Source organism: Ambystoma mexicanum, chromosome 2q, assembly GCF_040938575.1.
Source record: "Ambystoma mexicanum isolate Mex_15411 chromosome 2q, UKY_AmexF1_1, whole genome shotgun sequence".
NCBI lineage: Eukaryota > Metazoa > Chordata > Amphibia > Caudata > Ambystomatidae > Ambystoma > Ambystoma mexicanum.
In genome coordinates, this window is record NC_090924.1 from 544,695,227 (window position 1) to 544,721,586 (window position 26,360).

At 44.9% G+C, this 26,360-nt stretch overlaps 1 protein-coding gene across 1 annotated transcript in view; it reads left to right on the forward strand.

Annotated features, from left to right (window-relative positions):
- The window catches only part of GARS1 (glycyl-tRNA synthetase 1), a 279,785-nt gene that overhangs the window by 27,250 nt on the left and 226,175 nt on the right, over nt 1-26,360 (forward strand). Inside the window, exon 2 of the mRNA XM_069647695.1 lies at nt 5,863-5,964. Coding sequence (XP_069503796.1) covers nt 5,863-5,964 — 102 coding nt within the window. The remainder of the gene's footprint in view (nt 1-5,862; nt 5,965-26,360) is intronic.

A 26,360-nucleotide genomic window follows, 5' to 3' on the forward strand; every position in this document is an offset into this window, starting at 1 on the left:
GGGACTCGAGGTCTCTCAGCATATTAAAGAGCTCTTTGGTGTTGGATTTGGCATTGCAGATTCTTTCATTATACATATTTTTTTTTGTTTGTATGATGGCTGTTTTGTATGTATTGGAGGCTAGGGAATAGGCCATTTTGTTGTTGGCGGATGGGAACTGTTTCCATGCTGATTCAGCTTGTCTTTTGATTTTGCGGAGGGTTTTTAGTTCAGAAGTGAACCAGGAGTTGAGATGCGCTCGGGGTTTGGCTTTCCTTAGTTTGAGTGGTGCTACCGTGTTTATGGCCTTGAGATGGTTGAGTTATAACAGTCTACTAATTCAGTCGGATCAGTGATGGTGGGTGTGAAATCGATGATGGGTTGTAGTAGAGGGAGGAGTTTCTCTACTGTGATGTTTTTGCTGTTTCTTGTGAATGTGGGCGGGGTGGGAGGCATTGGCGCCTTTTTTTGTCTGTTTTTGTTAATCGTAAAGGTGATCAGATGATGGTCGGTCCAGGCACATGGTGTGTTGGATAGGATGGTGGTGTTGCAGTTGAGGTCTGCTATCCAATCAAGGATTCGGCCTTTATTGTGTGTAGGTTGAGTGATGTGGTGGGCGATGAAGTACGGTCCTGTGCAGGGTAGGTCAAGGGGCACCAGACAGAAGGGAAACATGATGAAGATGGACCAGGTTAGCATATCTATAGTTGCAGAAGCAGTGTTGCGGCTGGTGGGACACCAGAACCTTTGGCGGTGCAGTGACAGGCTGGTAAAAGCAAGTTCAGGCTAGGGCTATGCTTCAGTGTCAAGGTGCTAAGTGCGAGATTTAACAAGATAGTGCAGTATAATAGCAGGATGATGCTATCTGCTGCAATGCAATACTAGATGTGGGCACAAGCAGAACAATGCGGACTGAGTGGACAGTGCTAGCAGCTAGATGATGCAGGATAATGACTGGCTAGGTACAACGGCAGTGCTGTCTAAAAAGCGGCGTGGTGCTGTTTGATGCAGTACAGTACTAGCTAAAGACAAGAGCAGAGCAATGCGGCCTGAGTGGACCGTGTTAGCAAATTAGATACAATACAGTCTTGAAGCAAGGATGTGCTATAGATGCAGATACTGCTTTCCACATGAGTGACCATGCCCGGTGATGAGAAAAATCTGTGATTAATGTGGTCCAGAAAACATATCAATGTTGATATCAAACCAGGAGCGCAACATTACAGGGGCATCCCTCTCAATATACAAGCACAGGTGGACGATGAAATAAAATCACTTTTGGAACAAGAGCTTATAGAACATATAAAGCAGACCAACACCTTTGGTGTCCCCAATAGTGCTGGTAGCCGAAAGAGTTGGAGGAAATTCATTTAGTTGTGTGTGTGGACATTTTGAAGAGTCAGGAATGAAACTCGGACACAGGTTAGCCATGTTTTTGGTTTTTGGTTAGAGACATTTATTGAAATTAAAGGATTGGGACACGACCTCTCTGACTATGCTCTAAGAGTAGTTTCCCTACTAAAATCTAAGTTTCTGTCTGTCAGGATGTCAAAAACAAAACTGTACTTGTGTCCAAAAGTTATATTCTAACCCTCCCACTATAAACTAAACTATAAGATGAAAAGGGAAATGTCTTTAACCTTCTGTGATTTCAAAAAGTGTTTGTAAAGGAAAATTAAACTGCTCCAACATACGTTCTCCAACGTCGAAGAGCCTTGGTTCCAGAGGGTGGTTCCCTTCTCCTGGATTCTTCCTTAATACAAATGATACTTAGTATAACAGTTCTTTGCGTTTTTTTACCGGTCCACAACAATACTCTTATTTACAAAGCTGCTTAGCCTTATGGTTTCCCCTTCTTTCAAAAGATCCTTCTTGTTTAGCAGACAGTTCTATATCTCTTCTTGTTGCATTATGTAGATTTGCAACTGCCTGGTGTACTCCCCTGCCAGGACTACTAATGCACTTTTGATTTTCTGGTATACTCTCCTGCCACAGCTTCTTGTGTTCACACACACTTGTAGGTGCTTGGTTTACTCTCCTGTCAGGACTTCTTATAGTCACAGGTGGTTCCTTAATTACTTCTGCAGTTGCACATACTCCTTTTTGGTATATTACATCACCTTGATTCATGATTCGATTTGGGTTCTCCGTGTGCGGATGGACCGCTGATCACCTTAACCCAAAGTAGGCCCACTTCTTAAGAAGCAAGTCACGTTTGTCTGTAAAATAAGTTTATTGTACAAATGGCTGGGAGGAGCTAGATGATGCTCTAGAGTCAAACTAAACTAACTTCACAAACCACACAAGTTTTCACATTTTGCAACAGTTAAAACACTTGCACATTTTATTACAATCATCCCCACACATAATGGTTCAAGCCTGTATGAAAGAAATCCAATCTCCTTTCCCACACTCTCATTGGACACATATACATTTGACTGCCATCCCATTTCAACATATATTTGTATCATCTCATATTTACAGCACACCATTTGGGATCTTTCTGTGGTAGGTCATGACATTGTCCCATAGTTAAACATTCACAAAACAAACCTAATTCGTTACAAGTTCCAACTGTTTTGCAAGGACACTTGAATGATATGGGGAGAAATACACAAGTTACCTTTTGAACTGGCGAATAATACCTTATCCGCCCAGACTTATTGGCATCCTTGTTTCACACTTATCTACACTACTACCAATTCAACATGCATGGCCTCTGGGCACATCCTGAGAAACGGATCGAAACCCATAAACTATTTTTCAACTCCGCCCTTAAGTGGCACTTGCTTCGATTTTATTGCTCGGTCACAACCAGATGGCCGGACTTCCCATGACAATGAATAACAAGCTATGGTGTACTTAAAAAGATTGCCTGCTTACCTTCATCAGTCTCCAACCTTGCCAAACCAGCTTTCCCAGTCACACAGAGTTAATCTCGCCAGCCAGGCTTCTGGCCTTCACAATTCCTAGCTCATTAGAGGACTTGCGGCATACAGATTTGTATATTCACTATGTAACCCAACTGTCCCAAACACATGTTGCTGAAGACCCCCATGAAGGTATGTCTGTGCGTGAATGTTCAGGACCACTGCGTCCTCTTCACTGTGGTTTCTTCATTGCAAATCTCCTTCCCTGCATGTGCATATGAAGCTCCTCACTGCCCAACCTCTAGGCGCTAAATGGCACACCATACGTATATTTAGATTTGCATCTGCAGTTTTGACATTTATCTTGCTGCGTGCAAATCTAAAATGTATCAACTTAAATTCCAAGTAACATTTATCCCATTATTAAAGATTCATGTTAAATTGCAACAACGCATCAACCTCGCTATTTCCCCCAGTCACCAATATAGCGTGCGCAATGTGAACCCCCTCCTTTTTTTTTTTTATTTGTATACTCTTAACCTCTGCAACATTAACCTCTGCACAGTGTGAGCATCCTTCCCCCATCCCCCAAGGTCCATCTACCCCTCTCCCCTGTTCCTGGCTTCCCTCCCCTGCTCCCCCCTTTTATTCTCCTTCATACATCCGCCTCCTCCCACTGCCCCGCCCCCATTTTTTAATAGTTCCCCAACATACCCTGTGTTCTGTGTATGATATATATTTTTTTCCATGCTGCAGCAATGCTCCATGCCCGTCTCCCAGTTGATCATTGTAGGCATGTCTTTGGATCCCCATTTAGCTTCCCAGTCCCTCTTGACCACCATTTCCACAATGTTCAGGAGCTGATTATCCCACATTGTACCCCCACCCTCGAGGATGCAATAACATGCTGGGGTCCTTGGGGATTTCAGTACCCAGCACCTCCATCATCCTCTCCACGACTGTTCCACAGACCTGCCATCTAGCGGCATACCCACAGCAGGCGAGCGAAGGTGCTCCCCTACAATTGAGGCGTGTCTTCCTCTGCCCTTCCCTTTTTGTATAAACTGTCCCTTGTTATGGGTATACAGTCTTTTCACCGAAAGAATTTACTTGGAGAGCTTTTTCACCTAAAAATATTTACTGAAATACTTTTTCATCAGATGAGAAAGCTCTCAAATATTTTGAGCGATTTTTAAGGGTAAAAAAGGGGTTTTGGGGTGGACCTCCACCCTCTAACCCCCCGCCCCCAATAAAAAAATAAAACAAATCATCGGGCGCTGTCCAGTTATGAAATTACTCGCCGACACTGACTTGTGTAGTGTCAATGACTTATTTCAGAACTGGACAGCGCCCGTTATGCAAGTCATCAGATAAGTGCATGTTGCACCGATTATTTATTTATTTTTTACATAAAGTGCACTTACAGATTTTACATTAAAAAAAATGAAGTGTTTATATACCGAAGCTCTTTATAGTAAGTGTTTTGTGTAAACTTTACGTATGTAAATTCAGTGATTTTTAGGTTACATGAAATCAGTAAAACATGCCCTCAATGCTAATTCTTTCAAGGTAAAGACATGTAAACCTTGTTAGGTATATTCTGTGCAATATTTCATAATGGATCAACCTCATCCTGGAGTACACATTAACCTCTCTTTCTGCCACCATCGCCTCCGCCCATTCCTCATTTTCCAAATTCCCATGGTCTCTCTCCCATTTCCCTTTGACCTGCTGTAATGGAGAGTGTGAATTTATTGCTTGATACAGGGTTGATATCCTATTCTTTGTGAGGAGCTCCATAAACAGGTTAACTTCTAAAGGGCTATGTTCTGGCAGATCAAGATCTTCTTTAAACTGGGCTGACACCACATGTTGCAAGCCTAGATGTGTATACTCTTCCCCATTGCTCAGTGCATATTTATTCTGCAAGTCTGGAAAGGATATCAGCCCCCACTCTACCACCACTTTTCCTACCCTTGTTATACCTGATCTTGTCCACCTCCCCTTGTTTCCCAGTTTTTGGCTCTCTTCCCTACCCCCCCCAACTGTGAATTGTTCCATAACAGCTGTACCCTTGTGTATTTCCCTTCCCACCCAATTCCACGATTGGCTTCTTCCCTTCAGGACTAGTTTCTGCCCTGCCGGGGGGAGCGATCTCCATCCTGCACCCCTGTAGTGCACTTGTAACGGGTTTGTGTTTCGTGTCACATCCAGCTCCAGACTTGTTTGCGGGAGATCCCTCCCCCGTACACCCACTCGTTGGCCACCACTAGATGTGCCGCCCAGTAATACTACTTTACGTCGAGGAGACCCAAGCCACTCTCCCCCACCGACCTAGACAAGGCAGTCGGGGCTTTCCCCACGAGGATTCCACCCCTGCCCCCCTCCTCCCCAATACCACCTCCTTCATAAGGGCATTGGTTAGCTTGAAGTCGTTATTAGTAATACGCACCAGGGGTAGTCCCATTGCCGTTCTCGCCAACCGGAACACTAAAACAGACTCGGAGAAACCCTAATTTGTTGATGTTGCATCCCTTAACGGAGTGTTCTCCATGTGCGTGTGTGTATTAGACTCCCTGTTTTGATACTATTAATAAAAACCAATTACTGCATATTTAAGTTCATGAAATGTTGTTGGGGAATCAAACCCTGCATCGCCCCCATTGTGGCCATTTTCCTAGAAAGGATAAAGTGAAAGAAGAGCTATAAACTAGCCACGTTTTTAAAAATGTATTTATTTTTAAATGTCCATTTTTTCACTTCTGCCCCTGAATTGAAAGACTGGTGATGTAGTGCAGAGTCTCTGCAAATCCTGGAAAGGAAGTGAAATGTGAACGAGCAAACTTCCTGTTACTAAAAAGGTGATTTATAGATGGAAAGCTCTCCCCATGTCGTCTTTCACATACATATTTTTTGTATTTATACTTTTGGGAAGAAACCCTGATGCCACTTTAGTTACTCTATACTTTCACGACTTTCCTTGTTTGATTTTTCGCCTGCGTGCTTTTTTTAGGGGGATCTGGTTCGCCAGCTTAAGGATGACAAAGCCCCCCAAGTGGATGTGGACAAGGCGGTGGCGGAACTCAAGTCACGGAAAAGGATTCTGGAAGCCAAGGTGAGCATAGAGAAAAGTTGTATTTGAACTGCAAGACAATTTGAGAGTGTTTAAACTTTTTGTGAAGGTACTGTTTATTGGTTTGATACATTTTTCTTTTATTTGTTTACAAAATCCGCATTGGGACTCTAGTTGACAATTATGAAAAGAATGCAAGCACTTATCGCCTGTAACCCAGTCTAATATTCTGTGGGTGACTGCATTACTACCCTCACACACTCCACTCTTATCACAATCTTCTCAACACACACAGCTCCTTGTAACTCTTCTTGCTGCATGTGCATTTTGTGTCTCGCTTTTGCGCATGCTCTTGCAAGCTTATCTGTGTTGTCGAAAATAAATGATTAGGCTAAGCATGCTGCTTTATTAGTAACTTTTTTGTAGGCCTTTTGTGTTAAGGGGACTGTGATGTTGTAAGAAGCCATGTGATCCTGGTCATGTGGGGCGGGAGGGAGCGGAGGACCCGCTCGCCATCTGCTGGCGGCTGCTGGAATCGCACAACACGGTGGCTCGCATCGGTGCGGTAGGCAGCGAAAGCACTGGGGACTGTACACGTGTGCGCTGAGAGGCGTGAAACTTGTATACATAGCAGCAAAGGTACGGAGCTGCAGAGGGCGGCCCACAGGCACCAGTAATGCTTTTATGAGTGCTGGGGAACGGCTGGGAGTACTGAGGCTTCTATGCCAAAATAAATGAGACTCCAGTGGAGGTGGTCCAATTACGAGGCTGTCCTCAGCTGCTGGACACCGCAGCAGTCACGCCAAGTAAAGACTTCCAACAAAGCAATTTTCAGGCAGAACGTAAAGGACATTGGATCTGCACAGAACAGCAGGGAAAACCCACAGCACCATGTCGGACCACGGCAACATTAAGATACCCACTACACCACAGAAAGGGCTGCCATCGAGTTTGCAGGACAATTTGACCATGCAGCTACCTGGCCATTTTGATGTCATGGAGACCAGCAAACTGGGGCCCAGTTGAACCAGGTGGGCCAGAGAAAACACACAGACTGAAAGGAGGAGGGACACTATATTGGAAAGACAGTACCAGAATGGCACTCGCATCATGCATCCAGCTTGCAGCATCGGAGGAGGCCCAAACGCTATGTTCGATACCTGGTGGAGAAATCTGCCTCATGGCTCCAGCTACTCATCAGCAGCAGAACCAAGTAAAAGAAGCAGCTCCACGCATTCAGCGTGAGAAGAACCAAATAGAAAGGGGTACTTGTACACTCTGGGGAACCCTACAGCCAAAGAACAAAGCCCCATCTTATTGCTCCAAGTGAATGGGCTGTTGGCAGAGTTTCTAGTGGAAACAGCGGCGACTGTCAACGTCATTAGTGACGAAGTCTACAGCAAAATTATACATGCTCCCAGATAAGTGGCTGAAGTGAATATCTATCTCTATGGGTCAAAGATACCCCTCCCCTGTGAAGGACTACTAATCCATGTGAAAGAGGCAGTGGTTTAAAGTGGATGTTTATTGAGCTTTCAAGGCGGCTCTATACATCGGACTGATCCACATCCTGTATAACCTCATGGCACAGCAGTACAAAGACGCCAAGGAAACCCGTGTAACATGTGTTCCTCAAACTGTTCAAAGGACTTGGAAAACTAAACAATAAACACATCAAGCTACACATTGACCCGTAGGTGCACCCGGGAGCACAATACTACAGGGGCATGCCTGTGAACATCCGACTGCAGGTGGAGAAAGAGACCAGCACGACAACACAGTGGCAAGGGTCTGCATGGCACTGGATGCCGCTCTACAAGGAAAAAATGTAAATTCGTGAAGTAACTCTGAAATTCTTTGGGTCTGTGTTCTCAGCCCAAGGAATGCCTCAGACGTAGAAAAAATGGCTGCACTCACTAATGCTGACCAGCGGTCATTCTTGGGGCTAGCCAGTTACTGTACCCGGTACATACAAAAGTTTGCATCATTGAATGAGCCACTCTGTATGCTCACAAAGGAACCCGTGCCGATTGTATGGTCAGAGGCCTGCCAGGAAGCTTTCAAAGCCATTTGTCCGTGCATCTCATCCGTGGAAAACATGGCTTATTTCAACATGGCTAGAGACATCGAGCTCGGGGTCGAGGCCAGCCCGGTGGGGCTAAAGGCCATATTGGCTCAAGTAGACCCAGAGTCGCTGGACAAGTGGCACATTGATTCAAACACTATTAAGACCCTCTCCCAAATGGAACCAGCATATTCCTAGGCCGAGAAGGAAGGGGTTGGCCATGGTGTGGTGCCTGTGAACATTTTCATTCATTTCTGTACAGAAAACCGTTTACCATTGCGACAGACCACCAAGCTCTTCTGTTTATATTTGGGAACCCTCATGCCAAGATGCCAACCCAGATTGCAAGATGGGGCCTATGACTGCATGATTATCGGTTTTTTCATCATACATAGGCTTCAGAAGGAGGAAAATCCTGTTTTTTTTTTCTCTCTGCAAATGGCAGAACTTCCTGAGAAAGCATGGGATGAAATCGCCATGGATTTCGTTGGATCCATGGATAATGATGACTATGTACACCTAGCCATGGGCGAGTACTCCAGATATCCATAGAGAGGCCGGCGTGGATGTCACCAATTTGATCACACCATCCCGGCCCTCGACTGGATGTTGACAGCATATGGTGTTCCACGAGTAGTGAAATTTCACAATGGGCCCCCTTTCACAGGGCAAGACTTTGGTCTTTTGCCGTAAACATGGGGCTCAAACAGACTAATAACCCCTTTATAGCCCCAGGCCAATGTAACAGTGGAGTGCTTTATGAGCAATATCAAAAGAACTGTCCAAACGCTCGCCTGACGGGAGAACTGGTGGGAAAAGTATTCTTTTTTTTACAATATAGATCATGGGCAAGGTATATTGATGACATACTTATGGTTTGGACAGGAACAGCAGAAAAAGCCGAAGAATTCTTAAACTGGCTCAATAGCTGCAATCGCCATCTACAGTTCACCATAAACATTCAAAAACACTCAATCGATCCTAGACCTCACTATCTTTCATGAAGAAGGCCACTTACTTGTAAAACCCTTTCACAAATCTACAGAGAAAAATTCCCTTCTACACTACGAGAGTCACCACGTTAAACACCTAAGAGACAATTTACCATACGGCCAATTTTTACGCCTTAAAAGAAACAGCAGTCAAAAACCAGCTTTCGAAAAGGAAGCTGAAAACCTAACTGCCAAACTGAGACAAAGAGGATACCCTAGAAAACTAGTGAGAAAATCCGCAAAGAGGGCATCTAATAATAATCGTGATGCCCTGTTGGAAGATAAGTTTAAACAACCTGCTAATGATCGCCTTGTATGTGTGAATACATTCACGAATTTGAGTCTTAAGATCAATCAAATAGTCAAGAAGCAATGGAACATTTTCGAAAAGGGAAATTCATCAATACCAACACCAATGTTTGCATATAAAAAATCAGCTACGATAGGTAACAGAGTTAGCAGCAGCAAACTGAAGATCAACAGAACCAAAACGTCAAGCCTGACACAAACCTGGGGCCTCAACCCAATTGTGGGCCATTATCCATGTGGTAATTGCATGATGTGTAAACAAACACAAAAAACCAAAGAAATAGACATTGGACTACCTAAAATGTGGCAACAAAAACAGTTTACGAACTGCAATTCGGAATATGTCCTCTATATGATTACTTGTCCCTGTAATAAACATTATATAGGAAAAACAAACAGAAGAGTAAAGGTCAGAATGCAGGAACATAAAAGCTGCCTTAAGAATAAAACAATTAATGCTCCTTTAGTAAAACACTTTTCAGAAGCCAAACACGGACACGAAGATTTCAAATGGACTATACTGCTAATGGTAAAAGGGAACGACCATTTCACTAAAAGTAGAATTCTCCTCCAAAAAAGAACAAAGGTTAATTTTTCTAACACAGTGACAAGAAAGGGCTCAATGAGTCCATCGAATGGCTAAAAATCTAAGAATTCTGAACTCTGAAAAACACGACGAATCCGTGAAAAATGTGTATTACAAAGAACGCAATGAAAAATGTAAAAAAAAAATTCAGGGCAGTAAATGCTTTTTATGATAGTAAATTTCAATGTCAGCAGAACACTATAGGATTAAAGCTTCCCATTCAAATTGGAAACAACTTAATCCTCTAAGAAGTTTTAACAACACAAAAGAAGGACAACACAGAAAATCAGGCTCTTACGGCTTTTTCCTAATTTATACACCCAATATGGCGGCCGACACGGCGTTCTTCCGGCATCAATAGGCGTCTTTCGGCTCCACTAACACGATCCCACAGAAGGACTCAAACCTTGTGTTAAGAATAAGGAATCCGCCAAGAAAGGACATACACGCATCCATCTGCGTCGCTGAAAAGGTAAATAGTCCTACATTAACAATAAACTTCCGGATCCCGACACCCAACACTATGGCATAACTAATGTGGATTTTCCACCCTCTAGATGCCGCACAGAACGTATACCGGCACAAATTTTGAAAAATAGAAGGTTCGCTTACTTCACATCCCCAGCCACGAGGAATCACCCGACTGGCAAGGATCAGAGCGTAGCACCCTACTAACCTCCCTTAAAGATAGGCGTTACATCTTTTTTAGAAAAAGACAGAACATTCTAGTTCTAATAAGTTTCAAAACAATATGAAGCCTTATCTATATGGCTCTGTTTAGCCCCGACTAATAGAGGAAAGGCAGATCTAACTACTCCCTCACTCTACCCATTGCAGGTATCAAAGGAAGAATATACACTTCCCACAAGAGAACTTGCCCAACTAATATGGATTTTTCTCTACCCGCCAAGGGAGTTCCTACACTAGAATGGAAAGGTAATTTATCTATCTTGTCCCGTTCCTTAACACCTTAAATTGTGTTACCAGAATACTATATAATACTGATTCTGGTTTTCGGTTTTGTCAACAGTTATCACAACACACATCTCTCTTTTTAACCAAAGACTCTTCACCTAAGGAAGATCGCAGACCATTTTCTTGACCACTCTATTTTGATGTCTATGACTACTCCTGAAGAAAGTCCCAGCACCTGTTATAGAGGACTGAAACATGTCGAGTTGGCAATCTAAAAGTTTAAATAGATTGCATTAAAATATTTTAAGATCTAGAAAGATCGAATACCATACGTAAACTAAGGACTCACAGCAAAGGTTAAATGCAAACAGCTATATTAACATACGCTTCTAATTTTTTAGAACTATTATGTCTGAAACAGTTTTTGTCAATGTCTCAATTGTGTATACAGAGTGTCTGAAAATGAATTTTATGTGTATTATATGTATTATGTCTATCTTAAAAATTACTTCATATTAAGGTTTATATATTTTTCCAAAATGCGAATTAATCACTAAGAGAAGTAGTAACTGTTGACATTCCTTTTTCCTACCTTCCCTATATTGCAAACTCTCAGTTCTTCCCATACTTAAGGTAGGAATCCACGCAAGTGGACTTTTGGGATCTCCCCCTTGTTTCCTCACGGGAAAAGTATTCTACCAGCTCTTGAGGGCCTATAGAAATACACCCAATAACACCACAGGCAAGTCCATCAGAAATCATGTTTGGGTGCAACATCCGTAAACGATTGCTGCATATCACGCTGCCTGAGGAAACTTACCTGGAAGATCAGGACCTGAGATAGAGATCTGTAAGCGATATTCAATCAACACTACAGCTAAGTCAATGCCTAGTCTGGGATGCTGAGGAAAACCCTTATTGATGTATTTTTATGTCTAGTTCAGTACTCTGGATGACCACCCTTGTATAACACCCCCTCTTAGAATCCCCCTGACCCCACTGAGCCAAGAAGTAGGTTTGTTTTGCAAATTAAAAGGTTTATTTGAGAATTTAAACAATATATATATATATCACACCTTATAATAAATTAATATCTGATAGTACACTTGGACATATGATGTTAATCAACAATGGGTAATCTGGCACTAGCACACTTCTTTACAATCAATGAGGAGTTAGTATAGGATGGATAAAGTAGCAAAAATACTTTTAGGATTTCAAAGGAAAAGCAATGAGGAATAAAATGCAGTACAGAAATACTTGATATGATTTTAGCAAAAGATAAGATAATCACTTTTTCTCTGGCAATTCACCCCCCTCCCCTATGCAATGTAAGAAATGGAAGGTGATGGAAAGAGGAGCACGCAGTTCTCAGGAATGCAATCAAATACAATACGAAATTCAGTTCCCCCCCAGCAAGCTTAGAGGAAACAGGTAGGAGTTTGAAACACAGGCCCAAAATGCTTTTTAAATGTAATGGCAATGGATGGGAAAATGTGCCAACTGAGAGATTCAGGGTGAGTGGGAGATGCGTGTTGGTATTAGTTCAGGCTCACTTTAGCAATGCTCTATGAGTTATTACCAAGTTGCAACGGATTTTAACAAAAGAAAGAATGGAGCTGCTATTTTGACAAGTGGAGAAATTGAGCCAAAATCGCAAATCGCGGTAAATTTCGCGAGTGCGTAAATCGTGATTGCGGAAGAAGTATAAGGAGTAGGAAGTCAGTTCTAGGCTTGTTGGAAAGCTTAAGATTCTAAGCTTTCAGAGGAAAGTTAATTCTCGTTCCTAGCCCAAACGGTTCCAGAGATACGCACAATTAAATAAAGGTAGTTTTTCGGATTTAAAGTAAACTCAAAATGACAGGTGACAGCTTGCAGCTGCAGAATTGACAGGTGACAGGTGTGCAGCTTTAAAAATGACAGATGACACGATTTCTAGGAGGCAGTTCTACTTAGGTTAAAATAGTTTGGATTAGATTATTTTAACTAAGAGATTGGTTCTGCACAGTTCTGCTAGGTACTCGCAATATAAATTTGAACTAGGCCTCGTCACGGATCTGGTCAACACGTACGGCTGCGGTTCTGTCTGCTCGGCGGGTCAATCAGGCACCGGTTCTGCTCACTGCGATCTGGGTCAGCTCTGCTCTGCTGGTCTAGCCTCTCTGGATTCTGGATGTAACACTGCTTTCTGGGTACTGCTACAGGTTCTTGCAAAAATTCTTGGCAAAACTTCAAACAGCTCGCCCGGCTGTTGAATAGTTTGGTTAGTTTTGAGGCCTGCTGAAGAGGATTCAGCTGGTGGATTCAGGCCTCTCTGCTACAAATTCTGGAGTTAATTTCTGCTATAGGTTCTGGAGATTGATGGATTTGAAGTCTGGATCTCTGGATGTGAAGTCGTCGGTCAGCATGCCCCACAGCAAATGGAATTGAATGTCTCTACCTGTCCCAGCAGTCTCTTTTTTTTGTGTGCTTTGGAAAGTGGGTGTGTGCGTTGGTCATAACTAAACCTGCCCCTCTCACTTATCATTGGCCAATTCCTCCTCTCTCCCTTGATTGGGGGAAGGAAATGTGAGTCAGAGTGATGCTGTAGGTTTTATGGTCAGAGGAACCTCCCCTTGTCAGATTGCACACAAATCTATTTCTGACCCAAATACATAATTATCTATGCACCATTTTTCTAATATTATATGTCCAGTTAACATATTTTCTGTAGCACCAGACCATCTGATCCCTGTCTTTGTACGATGTCGTGTCCACTGATGACAGAATTCTCCCCTTTTCATCCAGATAACGACCTCTAAACCTTTCCAGATTTTACACAAATGTGCACCAGGGATATGGGTTACAGATGATAGTGTCAGATTTTTAACATGCATACATTTGGAGTGAGACCCTATTTTCCGCTAGCAACCCCCCAGAATACACCACAGGGTCCTAATGCCTCTCAAAATGTTCACAGAAAAATCACAAAAATAATGATATTACTTATATAATTCTGACAAGTCCGCACTATGAGTTATCTATCTTTTTAAAATTAGGGGTGTAGCTTCCCCCATCACAGGGTGGAATAACTGGTTTATCCACTTCCCCCAAGCCAGCTTGTTCACAGAGGCACAGCTCCCCCCAGTTTCTCCCAAGAGGAAGCTATTTTACGACACCCCCAATATAAAATTTGCCTGAGTCCAGGACAGGCCTTTGTTCAACTCCCTGTAGTCCCCAGCTGCTCCACCCCTAATCTAATCGGAGAGGTGACAACTCCTTTTGGCAAGGTGAAGAGTGGCTGAGCAGGTTTCAACTCCTGTCAGGGGTAGTTGTCAGGCAGAATCCAGTTTCATTAAGCCCGGTTTCAGCTAAATGTCCCTTTTTGTTCCCAGTTTAAATCACTTACAATTTTTACATATACATTAAATAATTACTTCCTTCAAGTCATTTCAGAATATAGTTTTACATTGTATCCACCTCTTAGCAAGTCTTTCCTTGGTCTGGTTTTGTTTCATTTGTTCAGTTTTACACAAAAGTCTGGTGGTTTTAAAACGCCGGCTTTCTGATAGTGGTGAGTACTGGTAATGCAACCATTTTTGGGATTAAGAAAATGAATTCCCCACAGTTCTGAGTTGCTTTTTTGGCAATCGGCATTGCCATTCCCAATGGTTTCAGGCTACTGTGTGTGTAGCCCAATGGTGGTTTTAGGCAGTGCCCTCCTGTGCTCACAACATAGGCAAAAATGGGTGGCAGCCTATTCTTCAGGTTTTCCCTGTGCACTCTATGGAAAGTTCTGGCCATCACGATGATTTCCATGCCATTACTGCACAGTTTTATGGTAGGGCTTGTATGCATGGGTAAAAACATCCCACAAGCCCACCCTCTTGCGATGGCCATTCTGTCCTTTCACTGATGGAACTCGCAAGATCTGGGATGTTCGCTGCCTCTTCTTCCAATTCCATGGATGGCACAGTTCAGCATCTTTTCCTCCCTCCATTCGATCAATCAGTTCTCCTTGCTGGTCCTGATGGGAGGATTGGGCGGTACCCCAGGCCCCTCGGGTCTCTGCTCCCGGTCCCCGGTCGTCCTCCTTGGTCAGTCTCCATGGTTTCATCTCTCCTAGGATGATAAAGCAAAGCGGCAATACCTATTCGTAGACATTTCTTCCCCACTATTAATGGTGTGGTAAACATATACATTATATTCTTTAATATACCTAACATTTTACTTTTGAGATACAAGTTATCATTCAAAGACAGTGGCTTACGAGAGTATAATATTTTAGACTATATGTGGGATATTTTAGGGTTGGAACTGAATTAATCTGGAGCGGTCCCCTCTGGGATTCCAGTTGATTCCTCCAGTTGTTGCAGTGTGTGCCTGGGATGGCAACACTTTAGCTGATTTATATGTACCCACTTGTCTTCCCCTTCCGCCGGACTTCCTTTGGGGATGCAGATCTTATAGGCAACAGGGGAGATCTTGTCTATAATTTCAAACAGTCCCTTCCGTGTAGGCAAGAATTTTCGCTGTTTGGCCTGGTTCCTTTGGAAATTGTATAGATAGACCCGATCACCCACCTTATATTCCTTTCGGGTAGTTTTTAAATCATAGTGGGTCTTCATGCTCTTGGCTGATCTTTCTAGATTCCGCTGAGCATAGGCAAAAGCATGCTGAAGGTGTTTCCTTAAATTCTCCACATACTCATGAGTTGTGGAGGCATTTATCAACGTTTGCTCTTGGGTTCTGTAGAGCAAATGCTGGGGAAGCACCATCTTGCGTCCAGTCATCAACTCAGATGGTGACATTATAGTTGCAGATGAAGGGGTAGATCTGATGGCCATTAGGACCAGAGGTAATCGGATATCCCAACTTGGCCCAGAATCTGCCACAAACTTTTTTAAGATGCTCACAATGGTTCGGTTATATCTCTCCAAAGCTCCAGAAGAAGCTGGCCTGTAAGCAATGTGTAGCTTCCTTTTAACCCCCAGTATCTCCCACATCTTTGTCATTACTTCACTGGTGAAGTAGCTACCTCTGTCTGACTCAATCCTTTGAGGTAGACCAAAACGGGAAAAGATGTGGTTAATCATCAGGGCAGCTGCTGTATCAGCCTTGCAATTTGGGGCTGGGAGACATTCCACCCACTTGGTAAACGAGCATGTAACGGTCAACATGTACTTGTTTCCTCTAGACAAGCGGATTACAGGGCCTACAAAGTCGATTTGCAAATCTGACCATGGCAGTGTCATCCCCCTCTTTTGGAGAGGCGCACGGTGTGTGAGGGATGATGGATGAAATTGTGCACACACAAGACACCCCTTCAAGTATTGGTCGAGGTCCTGCCCCATGTGTGGCCAGTATGCAACCTCTCTTAAGATTTCCAGTGTTGTGTGAAACCAGCTATGACCGGCGGTGGCCGCATCATGGGCGTGACTTAACATCAGGCTTCGGAATGAGGTAGGAACCACCCACTGATCGTGGCCAGCTTTGGATTTCCTTACCAGCAAACCGTCTTGGATTCGGAAGGTTTTTGGACATTTCATCAACACTCTTAGGTCCTCTTTCCCAATGTAATCGGTATCCGTCAGGGGAAAGTTCTCAGGGTCCTCAATGTGTTGGTAAAACTTACAAATTATTGGATCCCCCTTCTGAGCTGTAATCAAATCAGCATCAGGGGTCTCCTTGCTCCATTGGGCAGTTGAAAGATCATTGTGAGCATTTGTCTGGGACCTAGTGATCGCAGTGACCTGGATTTCCCCCAACAGGGACTCTATTTCGATTAGATCCCCTTGGATGGCCCTGGTTTTGGCCAGCTGATCGGCTAAGTCATTTCCAGTTTTGTCTGGTCCCTCTACTTTGGAATGACCCTTGATCTTTTTCCAGTAGATGGTCATCCCATTCGATGTGACCAGATCATCAATATTTTGGATTAACTTCCCATGTTTCAGGGGTTTGTTATTAGCGCATAACATGCCTCTGGTTTTCCAGTTAACCAGGTGCTCCACGAACCCGTTCCGTACATAATCTGAATCTGTGATTATGACCAGTTTGTGGAGTTGATGTTGGACAGCAGTGAGGATGGCCTGATGCACAGCCATCAATTCTGCCACCTGACTACTTCGGGGACCAATTTTGTATCCAGCGGAGGGTTCTGGAAACTCCTTCACCCATGCATTCCCTACGCCGGCCACCAGTTCTTTCTCCCCGTTGTTGTCAACATGGTAAGAGCATCCATCCACATAGACAGTGGGCATTCCCTCACACTTGTCTTCTTCAAAGACTTTGTGTGGGGAATTAAGGTATGCCTCCATGTTATCCTTGATTTTTAGACTTTCGTCCTCGAGACAGTTTTCTCTGGCACAATCATGCAAGTCAGCCAGACCTAGCGCGAGGGGACTCTTCTTGTTTTGGCCATATCTGACCTCCACAGGAAATCCTTGCATTGACAGAATCCAGGAAGTAATTCGGGAATTACTCACATTTCCGGCCCGGATTCTGTCACTTTGGAGATATTGCAGAGGCTGGTGTGGAGTCTCCACTATGATGTGTTTCCCCTGGATAAACGGGCGGTAATTCTTCAATGCCCACACCGTTGCCAGGAGTGCCTTCTCACAATCTTTGAATTTTTCCTCCACAGAGGATAAAGTTTTGCTCGCATAGGAGATTACTTTATTGACCTTGTCATGCTTTTGGTATAATACTGCCGTCAAGCACGTATTAGAGAACCCCTGTCTCCAGGAAGAACTCCTTGTTTCTGACAGGGTAAGCTAGGCAAGGCGCTTGTGAGAGGCTTCTTTTGAGTTGTCTTACTGCCTCGGACTGTTCTGGACCCCATTCCCACTTGACCCCCCCCTTCAAGAGATGAATCAGGGGTCAAGTGATCTCTGCGTAGCCTTCAATGAACTTTCTGCTGTAATTAGTCAGTCCAAGGAGGCTCCTTAGTTCCCGTAGAGTTGTGGGGTCTTTCAGTTTCTGGAGTGCTTCCACTTTCTTTTCTTGGGGACAGAGACCCTGAGGAGTAAGCTCATGCCCCAAGAAATTAACACGGGTTCTACACCACTGTGCTTTCTGAAAGGAAAGTTTTTTGCTCCGGCGGCCCTCAAGTGTGTCAGAACATAACGGATCTCCGCTATGTGTTCCTCCACAGATTAACTTTTGATGAGGACATCATCTACATAAGCCAGGTTACCCCTCGCGCCCAGGTCGGGCATGGCCTTATGTAGGAAAATGTTGAATTCATTGCCGGAGTTGAGGTATCCGAAGGGAGTCCGGGTCCATGTGTACTGCTGGCCCCCAAAGGTAAAAGCCAGTTTGTATTGACCCTCCCTACTAACGGGCACGGTCCAGTATCCATTGGTCAGGTCTATTGCTGTGAATACCTGTGACCCCTGAATCTGGGCCAGCCCTTGGTCAATGTAGGGCAGAGGCCATCGGGAAGTATGGACCCGTTTGTTGAGCTCCCTAAGGTCGGCACAGAGTCTCCACTGGCCGTTTGGCTTCAATATTCCCAACACCGGATTATTGAAAGTGCTGCGGACTGGACGGATTATTCCCCGGGACTCAAGGTTCTTAATTATTTCAGTAAGAGACTCCATGGATGCGAGAGGCAAGCGATATTGCTTCACAAACACTGGAGTCATTGCAGGGTCCGTGGGAATTGTTGTGGTGTGGATGTCGGTGCGACCACAGTCATATGAGTCTACCGCAAAGATCTTGGAAATCCAAGAAAACTTGTTTCAACTTTTGCTTCTGTCCCAGAGTCACACAGGCATCAGCTAGGTTGACTCTTTCTTCCACCATCTGCCTGAAGCCTGGAAAGACTTCTGGTTTGGCTATCTCAGCGGCCTCCTCCAGCTGGGTGGAGAAGTCCCTGGTCAGAGTGCTGATTTGGACTGGAGGCTTCAGGTGGGAAAGGCAGCCCTCATGGACCTGGAAAATCACCTCATCCCTCCTGAAGTCACAAGTCACATCTTCCTTACCATAAGGGCAAGACGTGTACACCAGGAAGTTACCCCCCCCCCCCACCCCCCCCCGCCCATGCCAGGTGAAAATCCTGTCTGGTGTTGTATTGTCCTCACTGTCACTGTCAAAACAGTCCTTGGGGGATTGGTCCTAACAGTTCATTTCCTAAATCAATGGAGAAATGTCGGTCATCAATTGCAATTCCAATAATGGTGCCTGCGGCTAGAGTAATACTCTTTTAAGTCGTTGTTATCCACTTCTATTGGAATGGTGTCATGTTCTATGTTGACTAATGGTGTTGGGTTTACCCCTAACCCTTGCTGTTGGAGAGAAGCATTTAGATGGATATAAGCATCAGGGTTTTTCAATTTTTGTCCTCTTAACTTTCACTTCCAGGGAGAATTGTCGGGTCCTTTCTGGGATGGTGACTTCCTCTTTAAGCTGAATTTCAACTGCATAAGGTAGCAATTGAGCTGACCTAAATGCTTTTTCTGGATCATCAAAGCCCATGGGGTTATCCGCTATCGGGACCAAGCTTTGAAGTTTATAGGTCCAAACTAATGGCAAAGCGATTGAGAATGTCACTGCCTAAGTAAAAGGCGGCAGTGACTTCTCGCACGACCCAACAATTATGGACTATGCTCTTGTTGCCAATGGAGATTTTGAGCATACACCTGCTTGGCAGGAGATGTTTTGAATTGGGTGCTTCCAGGTCCATTTCCCATTTGTCTATCAGTTTGAATGTGGGAATGGCTGGATCTTTTGGGAGTTGGCGGAACATGGCTTCGCTGATGAAGCTCTTACCGTTGTTCACACACACTCGAGCGAGAACAGAGTCCTTCCCATCATGTAACTGAACAGGGATGAACAACTGCTCTCCAATTTGCTGAATATCAGCCAGGCTCTGAGCTGATTTCACATCTTTCTGGACTATAGGAGTGGGAGTTTCTGATTGTGGATTAGTAAAGAATTTCAGGGTGTTTCCTTCCAGTGTGGAATACCACCTTAAACTGGAAGGAAGGTTGATTTTCAGAAATCGAGAGGACCCCCCCATCACCAGTCTGTTGTCCTACTGCTATTACTGTCACGTCTGGGGTTTGGTTGTTCTGGAAGTGAAATTCTACTTGGTCAGATTTTTGTTCAACCATGTGGCAGGTGCCGTTTAAACTAACATGACACTCTGTTTTAATTTTATTGGTCGGCTAGTCTGGGTCCAGAGGACCTTGTTTACGCAATCTATTAGGGGTGACAACCTTCTCAGGAGGTAATTCCCTATTAAACAAGGGGTGCCCTCTGGAGTCACTACTATGACCGGGTGTTTCACCTTGTGTCGCCCAATTTTGATGTCCAAATCTGCAGTCCCCTCAACAGGAATTTCCTTCCCGTCAAAGTTCTGCAGTTGTCCCGGAAGAGAGGTGAGAGGAATACGGTAATTCTCCTCCCTTCCTGCATTTAGTTCATCAAAGGCCCTTTTGGACAGAAGGGTAGCTTGGGATCCAGTGTCCACGAGTGCCAAAATTGTACCCTGCCCCTGTACTTGTACCGGGGCATAGTATCTTCCCTCCTTCTCCTCAAGGGGGCACAGATAATGCACATTTTTGGACAACTGGTGGGCTAACTTTCTGGGTTTGGACATTGCAAGCGAAGAGATTTGGGCAGAATTCTGTGGAGTGCCTGGGGAATCTGAAAGAAAAAGTTGGCAACTGGAAATGGTTTTGGGTTCTGGGCCACCCCCCCCCTTTTTGGAGGCAGTCCTCAGGATGGGTTTGACCCACGGGATTTTGGTATTGTCGGTTCTGGGATGAGATGATGGGCGGCGGTAGCTCAGTCTCCACATCTCCCCAGTCTGAATTGGCATCCCTTGGGACCCATTTTTCCTTGGGCGGAGTTCCCCCATCTCTGAAGGAGAAGATCCTTTTCCCAGGATCTTCTGAGGATCCCTCTCCCTCAAATTGGAAGACCTGTACCTCCTCCACAAAGTGGGTCTGTTTGGGTCCTTTGTTTCTCCTACCCCCCCTCTGCTCCTTGGGAGGCAGGCTTTCAGGGGCAGGAGATTTTGTTTCCGGTTCCTGGTTTTCCAGGGGCTGTTTACAAGTTGGGAAGGAAGCTTCCTACAAGGCTTTACACCCCCCTTCCCCTTGTGCCTCCTCCCTGGGAACCGGTGGGTTATCGGGGTGCTGCCCCCATCATTGTTCTGGAGCACCAGGTCCAGAGTTTGGGGCATTCTGCGGTGGCATGCTCCTCTGAGGGTTCTGTTGAGCCCTCAGTATGTGACCCAGATCCCGTGCCATATTTTGGACCTGGCGCTCAAGTTGTGAAACCCGCTCAGGCTGATACGGGGCTCTATTTTCTCCCCTGGGCTGATCCCGGGAAGGGTAGCTATCCCTTCTCTGGTAGTACCCCTGGTTGGGAAGATTTTGGTACCCCTCCACCCTTGGCCTCCCCTCTCCCGGATTAGGTTGTCTGGGCTCAGGGAATTGGGGAAAGAAGGATGGATGATTTTGGGGCTGGAAATTGGGTGGATACCTGGGGAAAAAGTTCTGCCCAGGGTTTGGTGAATTTCTGCCCTCCTGGGGGAAGTTAGGAGGGAAGTTCCCCGGGTCAGGTGCTTGGCTGGATCCTCCCCCTTGGGCTGGAGGAGTCCACACATAACCCAGGATTGGTCGGTTTCCCTTATAGCTGGGATTTATATAGTCAGGGGGGCGGGGGACCCCATTTGTGGGACTACCTCCTCGACTCCCTGTCTGTGACAGGCCAGAGGGCCTTCTGGGCTGTGAATTATTTGGTGCATGCAGGCAGGTTTTTAAGCCCCCCCCATCTCCAAATCTAAAACGGGGGCAACCTTTACCTCTGCCACCTTGGCAGCAGCAGGGGTGCTGTTGGTTTTGGGGTTTTTCGGCGCATTATTTCTATTTTCGATGGGCTTCTGCACCTCATAGATCCGGGTAGCCTGTTCAATGACCCAGTCTAAAGATCTTTTCTCATGAAAATCTCTCACGAGCTGGGTCATTATGTATTTGGGTAAGGCATGGAAAAACGTATTGATAAATTCTCTGCTATCCGTGCGCACCCTTCTGGTGGTCTGCGCAAAAGTACGCTTTAATTCTTGCACAAACTCTTGTGGGGCCTGATCCTCCCCACATTGCAAATTGTAGGCTGCCTTGCGAGCCTCTTGAGGATTTCTGTGCACAGAATTTTTTTTCAAGATGGCCGCCCTGTATGTGGACCACCTTGAATGGTTTTGATCCTCCAGCCCCACAAAGAAACTGGAGTATTCTGGTGAGAAGGTCCACTTTACATATTGAATACAGCTTTGGCTGTCCTTCAAATGGAAAGTCTCCATCATTTGCTCACAGAGCTCCAAGTGTTCCCAAACAGAATACTTGGCGTTCTTATGATAAGGCGTGATGACACTCCTTATTGCCTTTATTTGTTTCAATGGGTCCTTAAGCAAGGCCCTTTTTGCCTTATTGGCCTTTTTGGTTCGGGTAACCCTGGTCCATTCATCCTCCGACTCAGAAGCACTGCTCCCAGAGGTGCCCGTCTGATCTTCCAGGTTTTCCCGGATTCTGCAAGCCTGGGAATGGCTGGCAGAATGTGGGGACCTGGTCTCCTGTGTCCTTTGACGCTCAGAGGAGTCTTCAGATCCCTCCTTGCTACCAGGATTTGCTGGGTATCGCCCCCACTGACCTAACTGGGCAGAGGTTTTCAGGATGCCCTTAGTGGGCCTACTCTCCTGGGGTTCCCCACTAAATTTCACTGTGCTTGGGTGCCCATACCCGGATGCCCGCCCCTCCATTCCTGGGTGGAACTGGCCTATGAGCCCCATACTTTTAGCTGGATAGTTATCTGCCATCCCTGTGGCCCCGTGCTCATGTGCGCCAGGGAACATGGGGGTGGCAGAGTCCAGGGACTGGTAGAAGTGAAGGCCTCTGGCACTAGGGCTCCTGAGGTTATGCTCAGGAGTTTCTCTTTCCCAGCAAACCTCATCTCTATCCGCCCCTGTTCTCTGTTGCAATGCAAGAGCCTGCGCTTTCAGTTCCGCAGTTAAGGCCTTACTAGACTCTATCAGTCTCTCCTGCATCGCTACCTGTTGCTGGAGCCTATCATTGTGCTGGCAGAGAGCATCATTCTCTCTCTGTGCCTCCAGATTGGTCCTGGAGTACTGGGCCAGTCTCTGCTGCAGGAGGGTTACCTCCTCGGTCCCATCCCTACTGGCCTGCTCCTTTCTTGTCAGAGCATCCTCCACCCTCCTGGTGTGCTCTAACAAGTTCTGGTGTTCTTTTTGGAGGTCACCCAGTCCCTGGAGGGCCAGGTGATTTTCTTCCATTTTCCTTTTTAAGTGGCAGACTTCCTGGCCGAAGGTATCCCTTTCCTGACTAAGAGCCTGCATCTGTGCCGCCAGGTCGTCCCTTTGCCTTTGGAAGGCACCAGCTTTCTGGCGCTCCCGGTCAAACTCTGCCTGGGTATCCAGGTCTTTCAAAATCAGTTTATTGCTCTCTGCCTTCTCCCTATCTAGGTGGCTTTGCAGGGTGACTACTTGCTCGGCACATGCCCTATTGAAATCTAATTGTTGCTCTAGCTTTTTCTGGCTCTGCAGTAGGGAGTCCAAACCTTCTTGGTACTCCTTCTGCAAGGCCAGAAATCTGGTATCCTGGTCCGCCTTTTCCTGTTGCAGCATATCCATATCCTCCTTTATTTTAGTGATGTACTGTCTGCTGTCCTTTTCTGACTCCTGGCTCCTGAGCAGCCTCTGCTCAGAAGAGTCCAGATCAGATTGGGCCTTCTCTAACGCCATCTGTTGCCTATTTGCCAGATCTTGGCCTTCAGCACATTTGTCCTGCATGGCTCCCATATATAGATACAAATATGCCGCTATCCTGGCAATCTTATTATGTTCATCTTTGGCTTTAGGGGCCATATATAGTTCACTCAGGGCCACATGTAGGGGACCCTGATCTCCCCATATATCTGACCCTGTTTCAGTGACCTGTTGCGCGATTGCCTGCAACCAGACCGTTTGGGCCTGATGAGTCCACTCACCTCTCACAAATAGCTTATGTAAGAAGTGCTCTCTGGCTATTTTCATATCTACCAAGGTAGTCATTCTGGAATTTGAGTTCCTTCCTGACTTACAGAAGTTTGTATTTTATTTTGCAAAACAGACCGTTTCCTTAGAGCGTTCCTTTGAGGGATGCTTTCACAGTGTAAAACAGCGTGGTGATCTAACCGGATATGTGTATCTGGTCAGTTGGCACACTGTATTAATCTGCACAAGTGGTAAATCTAACCCAGAATATCCCGGCTCCGAGCCCCCACTTTTGTAAGCGATATTCAATCAATACTACAGCTAAGTCAATGCCTAGTCTGGGATGCTGAGGAAAACCCTTATTGATGTATTTTTATGTCTAGTTCAGTACTCTGGATGACCACCCTTGTATAACACCCCCTCTTAGAATCCCCCTGACCCCACTGAGCCAAGAAGTAGGTTTGTTTTGCAAATTAAAAGGTTTATTTGAGAATTTAAACTATATATATATATATATATATATATATATCACACCTTATAATAAATTAATATCTGATAGTACACTTCAACATATGATGTTGATCAACAATGGGTAATCTGGTACTAGCACACTTCTTTACAATCAATGAGAAGTTAGTATAGAATGGATAAAGTAGCAAAAATACTTTTATGATTTCAAAGGAAAAGCAATGAGGAATAAAATGCAGTACAGAAATACTTGATATGATTTTAGCAAAAGATAAGATAATCACTTTTTCTCTGGCAATTCACCCCCCTCCCCTATGCAATGTAAGAAATGGAAGGTGATGGAAAGAGGAGCACGCAGTTCTCAGGAATGCAATCAAATACAATACGAAATTCAGTTCCCCCCCAGCAAGCTTAGAGGAAACAGGTAGGAGTTTGAAACACAGGCCCAAAATGCTTTTTAAATGTGATTGCAATGGATGGGAAAATGTGCCAACTGATTTTAATTCCCTCTAGAGATTCAGGGTGAGTGGGAGATGCGTGTTGGTATTAGTTCAGGCTCACTTTAGCAATGCTCTATGAGTTATTACCAAGTTGCAACGGATTTTAACAAAAGAAAGAATGGAGCTGCTATTTTGACAAGTGGAGAAATTGAGTCAAAATCGCAAATCGCGGTAAATTTCGTGAGTGCGTAAATCGTGATTGCGGAAAAAGTATAAGGAGTAGGAAGTCAGTTCTAGGCTTAGATTCTAAACTTTCAGAGGAAAGTTAAATCTCGTTCCTAGCCCAAACGGTTCCAGAGATACGCACGATTAAATAAAGGTAGTTTTTTTGGATTTAAAGTAAACTCAAAATGACAGGTGACAGCTTGCAGCTGCAGAATTGACAGGTGACAGTTGCGCAGTTTTAAAAATGACAGATGACACGATTTCTAGGAGGCAGTTCTACTTAGGTTAAAATAGTTTGGATTAGATTATTTTAACTAAGAGATTGGTTCTGCACAGTTCTGCTAGGTACTCACAATATAAATTTGAACTAGGCCTCGTCACGAATCTGGTCAACGCGTCCGGCTGCGGTTCTGTCTGCTCGGCGGGTCAATCAGGCACCGGTTCTGCTCACAGCGATCTGGGTCAGCTCTGCTCTGCTGGTCTAGCCTCTCTGGATTCTGGATGTAACACTGCTTTCTGGGTACTGCTACAGGTTCTTGAAAAAATTCTTGGCAAAACTTCAAACAGCTCGCCCGGCTGTTGAATAGTTTGGTTAGTTTTGAGGCCTGCTGAAGAGGATTCAGCTGGTGGATTCAGGCCTCTCTGCTACAAATTCTGGAGTTAATTTCTGCTACAGGTTCTGGAGATTGATAGATTTGAAGTCTGGATCTCTGGATGTGAAGTAGTCGGTCAGCATGCCCTGCAGCAAATGGAATTGAATGTCTCTACCTGTCCCAGCAGTCTCTTTTTATGTGTTTTGGAAAGTGGGTGTGTGCGTTGGTCATAACTAAACCTGCCCCTCTCACTTATCATTGGCCAATTCCTCCACTTTCCCTTGATTGGGGGAAGGAAATGTGAGTCAGAGTGATGCTGTAGGTTTTATGGTCAGAGGAACCTCCCCTTGTCAGATTGCACACAAATCTATTTCTGACCCAAATACATATTTATCTATGCACCATTTTTCTAATATTATAGGTCCAGTTAACTTATTTTCTGTAGCACCAAACCATCCGATCCCTGTCTTTGTACGATGTTGTGTCCACTGATGACAGAATTCTCCCCTTTTCATCCAGATAATGACCTCTAAACCTTTCCAGATTTTACACAAATGTGCACCAGGGATATGGGTTACAGATGATAAAGTGTCAGATTTTTAACATGCATACATTTGGAGTGAGACCCTATTTTCCGCTAGCAACCCCCCAGAATACACCACAGGGTCCTAATGCCTCTCAAAATGTTCACAGAAAAATCACAAAAATAATGATCTTACTTACATAATTCTGACACGTCCGCACTATGAGTTATCTATCTTTTTAAAATTATGCCCTGGTCAAAAAGGGGTGTAGCTTCCCCCATCACAGGGTGGAATAACTGGTTTATCCACTTCCCCCAAGCCAGCTTGTTACACAGATTCACAGCT